Source organism: Dipteris shenzhenensis, chromosome 16 (assembly GCF_047967505.1).
Source record: "Dipteris shenzhenensis isolate YYH24624 ecotype China chromosome 16, Dip_SZ_1.0, whole genome shotgun sequence".
NCBI lineage: Eukaryota > Viridiplantae > Streptophyta > Polypodiopsida > Gleicheniales > Dipteridaceae > Dipteris > Dipteris shenzhenensis.
The window spans coordinates 27,969,975-27,977,465 of record NC_141611.1 but is presented as its reverse complement, the minus strand read 5'-3'; the positions used below and the strand labels follow the sequence as shown (position 1 = coordinate 27,977,465).

At 44.7% G+C, this 7,491-nt stretch overlaps 1 protein-coding gene across 2 annotated transcripts; it reads right to left on the bottom strand.

The window, feature by feature from the left end:
- Positions 1 to 268: 268 nt before the first annotated feature.
- LOC147892779 (EIN3-binding F-box protein 1-like) lies at positions 269 to 4,443 on the bottom strand. 2 transcript variants are annotated; one of them, XM_087387026.1, is made up of 2 exons: positions 4,202 to 4,443; positions 269 to 3,420 (listed from the first exon to the last, which is right to left on the bottom strand). In XM_087387026.1, the coding sequence occupies exon 2, from the start codon at positions 3,396 to 3,398 to the stop codon at positions 1,089 to 1,091; it is 2,310 nt and encodes a 769-aa protein (XP_087243152.1). In that variant the 5' UTR covers positions 3,399 to 3,420; positions 4,202 to 4,443; the 3' UTR covers positions 269 to 1,088. The 2 variants fall into 2 exon arrangements, with proteins under 2 accessions (XP_087243152.1, XP_087243153.1); XM_087387027.1 differs by lacking the exon at positions 4,202 to 4,443 and adding an exon at positions 3,967 to 4,065.
- Between the last annotated feature and the right edge of the window lie 3,048 nt (positions 4,444 to 7,491).

Here is a 7,491-nt window from a genome sequence, read left to right as displayed (position 1 = left end):
ACGAGGCAACCCACTTTCTGTTTTCATATTATTTTTCTTAAATAAAACCTCAATGTTCAAAGCATGCTTCTTCAATGCTCTGTATGCTGCACCAATGCAAGACAAACCTTGTTGAAGCATTTGTTTAGTTGTCATCAACTGATTTAAGTAAAAATGTATTGCACTGAAAATCACTGAAAATCCCTGTTTTACAATAGCTTAAGAGTAAAAAGCTGCAAAACATGCTCAATTCAATGTTCTAATTGTCTACTGGTAAACACAACCTGGTTGAACATGTTATTTCATATAAAACCACACCATATTTCAATAGCATAAAGCATGTGTGAAAAATCTTTGACAAGATCACCACACAAATTACAATAGCTTCTAAAGATAAACTAGCAACACTTCCCCACAACTGGGCTTGGAAAAACAACTCCTCAAGAGTCGTTATAAGACCATCACCACCAAAACCCTTTATCATCTCCACACTGAAATGGTAATGTAACTATGTTCACCAAACTAAATGGCTAATAAGAGTTCTGGTCTGGAGACATAATCTGACGACCAGAAACCCTATAAAAAAACCAGTGCAGCTAAGGCAACAATCCACCTACGAGCCCACAAGAGCTTGCCAAATCTCCAACAGCTTCAAAGAGAGGCAGTTTCAGAGACAAGTGAAACAGGAACGTCCAGATGGACACCTGCAAAAATCGGCTACTCCTGGGAAACACAACAAACCATAGCTGAAGGCCCACCTGCCCAGTGTTGATGGACCCAAAAACCCAAAGTGATATGCAGCTTCAAGCGTGTATCAATACTACTTTTTAACTTTTCTATAGTGTTTATGTCACCTGTGCCACGATTGTAGCACATGAAAAACCACCTGTCCCTGTTTCTTCAGGATCCAGGAAAAATGATCCAGTTTTTAATGACACTGCAGTGAAGTAACATCTTCTCACATAATATGCTGCACCATGGAGAAGCTTTCCTCATCCTTACCACAATATTTAGTTAGCCCATCAAGGCAACCACCCCTGTATGCATCAAGAGACTGTCCTGACTAAATCCTTCGATCGTGGTGTCTTGACTTCACCCCAAGTAACAATTCAAGAACAGAACACGTCACACTTCCATAAACGAGATTCGAAATTATCCAGAACCTTTCGAGTCAGACCCTGGCAATGCTTCAGATTCAGACCAACAAGACCTTGACATCTCTTTTCAATGAGTGGTAAAATTTTATCAGTAATACCTCCACAGCCAGATAAATTCAAAGAGCTGAGTGTCTCTCCTGTTTCAGTTACTACAGCTGTGACACCTTCATCAGTAATTCTGCACTGAGAAACATCCAATTCCTCCAAAACAGCACAATGCATTGAAACAGCCATGAGACCTTTATCAGTCACCATCTTGCAGCCATCGAGAACAAAGTTCCTCAAGGATCCACTGCACTGTTCAGCAATGGCACACACAGCCCTATCTGTGATCTTTACACACCCACTGAGATTTACACTCTTTAGCTCTCGGCTCCCACTGTAAAGAAATGCCAGCAAACCTTCATCACTTAGACCTGTGAGGCCAGTAAGATCCAAATCTGTTACATGACGGCATAAGCATCCCACTAGCGCCAAGCACATGTCAGCCACTCCCCTACAATGGGCCAGGCAAATAGACTTTACGGTGGAATTAATAGAGAAGTGCACAGGAGAAAAGACACCTGCATCCTGAATCCCATCACATTTCCTGGCTTGAATTTTCCTCAATTTCCCAGTCGTGCTAGAAAATGCTGCTGCCAAACCCTTCCAGGTAATTAGGTTGCATGCCTCTAGCTGTAAGACCTCAAGGCAAATAGCGTTTTGCATGAAGGCAGACAGACCACCGTCACTTACCCTCTCACATTTAACCAGGGAGATGTGTTTCAGACCACTACACACATTTCCCATATTAGACAACACATTATCCGAAAAACTGTTGCAGCTCCTTACAGAGAGTCGCTTTAAAGATTGCATTCCTGAAGCGTTGCCAAAAAAACAGAAGCCTGCTTCTGTTACCAGATCAAGGTTGTGAAGACTAAGCCAGATCAACGCCTTGCAGTAAAGTCCAATGAAGGCCAAGCTCTTGTCACTTATTCTAAGCCCCTCCAGCTTCATCTTCTTAATCTTCTTTGAATTGCAAATGATGGCCACCAGCCCATCATCACCAATCAATGGACAATTCCGAATATTCAAGGACAACAAGTTAGGACAACCCTCACCGATGGCAGTCAGTGCCCTGTTACCAATCAATGCACATTCGTCCAAGCTCAGAAACGATAGCAGAGGGCTATTCTTTGCAATGGACTGCAGGCCCACATCTCCAACTGAGGGACATTTCAGAAGGTCGACCTTCTCCAATAGACGGCATCCCTTCCCTATGATGGCCAATCCTTCATCGGTGATATTGGGGCAGTCCCACAGGGATAGATTTCTAAGTGCTGAGCAGCAAAACCCAACAGCAGAAAGGCCTATATCAGACACTCCCTTCTCAAACCCTACTGCCGACCCTCGCCTGATGGAAAGCTTACCCAGCCCTCCACAGGCTCCTGTTCCCACAGCTATGGCACACAACCTTAAATCTGTAGCTTTCCTTCCTTCCAAACATCGAGAAAGATCTCCAATGGCCCATTGTGGTTGTCGTTCTACTCTCCTGTCATCCTTCCCACCTTTTAGCCCAGCTGCTGACAGAGTCTCCTGACTATACACTTCATCATCTCCTTCTTCCGAACCTTCTGGAACATCACGTGTCGCACCACTTGGTGGCAGACCCGTAACGCTCTGGGATCCACTGCGCTTGGTATTGAATTCTTCCCTCCGCATGTGGCTTTGAAGCATAAGCCAACGCATAGACACAGACGCACAAACAGCTCTATCACGGGCTCTGGGCAAGAACCGAAAAATTTCACGAAGTAGCTCATCTGGAAGCTTATTGATAAGATCTCTGTTGCGCCATTCGCAGTCTTCCAGCAGGATGGCTTGTGCAGACTTCTTTCGAGGGAAGTTAGCATTATCGTCATCAGGAAAACAAGAACTGTAAAACTGCTGGCCAGCTGTACGGGTGAAGCGACTGTTGCTGTCTTTCTCCCTGAGAAAATAATCATCGTCGCCGATGCACTCTGCTCTTTGAGGGGAATCACTGGTTGCACTTGGCACCCCCCATGGCCCTTGACTGCCATAGAAAGCCTCAAAAATCTTAACTCCGTTACCCACGTAGACTGTTGGATGACGGTTCCAACCGTCCACCAGAATGCCTCCCCGCAAAGACGCCCACTCTTCTAGATATTTGGCAGCTTCTGGGTGACCTTGAGGTATCTCCGCTGGGACGTATACTCGCACACCAGACCCGTACCAGAGACGATTTTTCACATTCTTCCTACACATTTTAAATCAAACCCCGCAGTATCTGTCCAGAGAATCAAAGAGAGAGGCGATGAGAAATGTGCCATATCAGATAATGAAACAAACACACTTGACAATAATAAGATAAGTGCATCATATCTGGGAGACCTAACTCGCATGATACTGTTCCCTTCTAAAACAAGTTTCTCAGCATTTTTCCCCCTGAAATGACACTCTCTGTAGCCTTCAAGAGGTATACGATCTACACATGACCGAGAGAGAACGGTAACCCTCTCCCTGAGAAAACTCGCCGAGACTCCAGTAGGCGCGCAACGAAAAAAGCAGGAAAAACGAACCCCAAGATCCCATTTCCCCTTCCTTTTGGCACTAAGTTTGCTTAATTCTGTGAAAGCACGATCTACCCTCGACAGGAAGTCTAAGAATCAACGCAAGTAAACATCCGACTCCGCCCGCCCCTTGCCCCCTCCCGCAAAGCCTCATATGCCTCCCTCTATGAGAAGCCCCCAAGAACAAAAACCCACGAGCACAAAACGTGCTTCAGCAAAATGAGACGAGCAAGAACAAAGAAAGATAAGAACTTGCGGCTTACCAGAGCAAGGGGGAAGCGCGCAAAGGGAAGGAAAGGAGGGAGGGAGGGAGGGAGGGAGCGAAAAAGAAGAAGAAATGGGTGGGTAAAGAGGACCCAAAAAGAGGAAGAGGGAGGGAGGGAGAGAGAGAGAGAGAGAAGGGGAAGGACAAGAAGGACAAGAAGAGCAGGAAGAAGTAGAAGAAGAAGAAGGAGAAGAAGAAGAAGGAAGAGAGGAGAGGGGGAAGAGGGAGTGTACCAGGAGAGGGGCGGTGCGCTTAGATACATCCAACCCAGCAGAGGCAGAGGCAGAGGAGAAGAAGGGATATGATGGGAAAGACGAGGACAAGATGAATGAGGAAAGGATCAATTAGAGGCAAGGGGCTAAGCACCCCTCTCTCTCTCTCTCTCTCTCTCTCTCTCTCTCTTTCTTTCTTTCTTTGAGCGTCTCTGTGGGAGATTGAATCAGTTGTTTCACCCAAAAAGAGTGTGTGTGTGTGTGGGGGAGAGAACATCAAGGAATGATGAGGGAGCTGGGCGTAAAGCCTCCACAAACACCTCTCTCTCTCTGTGTATACACGTGTGTGTGGGGGTGTGTGTAAGAAGAGGGGAAAAAGAAGCTGTGTGTATGTGTGTGTGAGAAACAGAGCGTGATTGGATCACAGGGAGGGGAGGGGGGGTAGCACCCACAAACTTGTGTGTGTGTGTGTGTGAGTGAGAGAGAGAGAGAGAGAGAGAGAATATGAATGGATGAGAGGGAGGCGAGGGGTTAAGCACCCACAAACCTGTGTGTGTGTGTGTGTGTCCTCTCTCTCTCTGTCTGTGTCTGTGTGTGTGTGTGTTTGATTTGTGTGGGTGCACACTGCAAAGAAGGAGAGGGACCCCGCACGAGAAGAAGATGATGCGGTGGCTTGCTTGGTTCATCCCCCCTTCCCCTCTTTCCTCTTCTTCTTATTCTGCTTCTTCGTTTTCGCTTATCACATACGAACCCACTCCATGTACCCTCCTCCCTCGATCCACCCTGCCTCGTACGCTTACGTATCTATCCCCCCAAAGATCGATTTACTTCCTTTCCCCCCTTCTACATTCATTGGACCTCCCTTCCTCTTCCTTCCTCTTCTTCCAAGTCCTTCCTCCCTGGCTTTTTGGTATCCCCCCTCAGTCCTTGCCTTGACTTCCTCAACCCACCCACCTCCCCTTGATCTTATCACCTCAACCCCCCCCCCCTCCCTCCCTCCCACTCCCACCAACGCCTTTCTTCACTACATCCACCATCGTGCACCATTCCTTGTCACGCCTCACTACAGCACACCTATCGAAACCTGGTTGTTGCCTCTATCGTCGAAAAATAATGCACGCCTTGAGCCTTGACCAGAGTACTTTTACCATTGCTCCAACACTTCGGAGTGTAGCCCAACATCCCTACATTGGAGACATGGAGCCATCTGACCCAACATTGGTTAAGTACATGCGAATGCTCCTTTGTGCTCCTAAATACTACCCAACTAGCCCTACTTGCACTCCTATGTCACAACGCAAGATGGAGCTGCAATCCCTATAGAGGTCAACTACACTACTTCCATCTAAGATTGGGATACATGTGGTTAAATAATACACCATGCCTTTTTCTACTGTTCACAAGTTCATTTGTTGGGGATTTGTCTATAAGTGTTTGTGCATTCACATTTCAAAGTGATTTAAGAGAATTCAAAACAAAAATCATGAAGATACACAATTTTTGCTTTGGCAATGGACCAAAAAAATTTCCCCCCCTTTCTTTCCTCCACCCGTTTTTTAAGCATGGAAAACCCCCCACTCACACATCATTTCAAGAACACTCATAGTACCCACCTTCCTTCCCTCCTCAATATAGAGTTTCACTCATTGCCCCAATAAGTTTCACACAAAGGAGGAGCAATTCTCTTAATCATGTCATAGATTCAATCCCTAAGATTGCCCTCATCAAACCCTCAATGGTTTTTGCAAAGACCTTATGCCATTGATGAGCAATATGCAAGTTTCCAACAAGCATAAGTTTTGGGAGCCAAAAATTATGGTTGAAAGAAAGAACACACCAAGAGGTGTAGCAACTAGCTTCCCTTTGTTTTAAAAAGGCTTGAGGACCAAGATATGCCAAGAGAATTAGCATCTCAATTTCCCATCCTCCCCCATATGGTGGATAGTTCCACCTCGGTTAGTTTTTGGGGATTTGCATATGTCGAGATTTTAAAGAAAGTTTTATATATTTTATTGTTACCTTTCTAGATATCCCATCCCTCGTGCTCCATGCCTATGTCCACTTGTTATCTTGCCACCCTGTCTCTACTCACCCTTGCCTACAAGTCTCAATCACTAACCAAATGCATATTTTTATGCGCGCACTCCACCCATCCATCAAGTAATGGTCCATCTGAACTCGAATATATTTCAAGATTTATGATGGCCCACTCTCACATCCTTTCCCTAATTTTACTTTAAGTTAAGTTGCATGCCCTTGTCCATCCATGCATATATCTACTTCCTCCCAACGAGCAACTATGACGATATGTGCAAGTAAGCCACCTCAAGTTGTGCCCCAAGATTCATGCACTTCAATATCTCCACATGCATGAGCTTAGATTGCATATGGGACCCATCTAAGAAACTCTCTCTCTCTCTCTCTCTCTCTCTCTCTCTCTCTCTCTCTCTCTCTCTCTCTCTCTACACAGACATGCACATGCACACGAGTGTGCACACACGCATGCACACACACACACACACACACGAACTATATTCCCTTGATCTATTTCCACATGCATGAACTTAGATGGCATATTGGCCCATTTAAGAAACGTGTGTGTGTGTGTGTGTGTGTGTGTGTGTGTGTGTGTGTGTGTGTGTGTGTGTGTGTGTGTGTGAGAGAGAGAGAGAGAGAGAGAGAGAGAGAGAGCACAATGTATACAAATCCACAAAAGCAATCATAGCATCTTGTACCCACTCTCTATGGCAAGAAACATGCAATCCATTTACCAACTAAGTATCTCAAAACAATGCACCTACCCCCCTTAGCCAAGCATACTTCCATGATCAAATTCTTCTTAATCGTTATGCGCCTCCCACCTGTACATTAAGATCTTTATTTAAAATAGATAAGTTCTTATATTATTCCATAAAGTGCATCAACCTACAAAAATGATCTCCTATCTTCCTAGTAAGACCCCTCCTCTTTTTTGATTTCCTTACACATTCCATTGAACCCACTTGGTGTACCATGTAAGCATCCTTTCACCCTTAATTTAAAACTTTCATGGTCTACACCATTGTTTGATGCATGTCTTCATTACAAAGTTATAACTAGGAGCTTCCACAAATTACTAAATTGGCATCTTAAAATGATGCAAGCTTGATCTATAAAAGACAATAAAAAATGTGTGAACAAGCACACAATTATAGTTTTGAAATTTTCCCTTTTGTTTGCATAGTTGTTTACCCCTTTTTCATACATATATATGTTGTAAATTTGAATTCAAAAGCAACCTCTATACATGTACATACCATAATTATATTAGA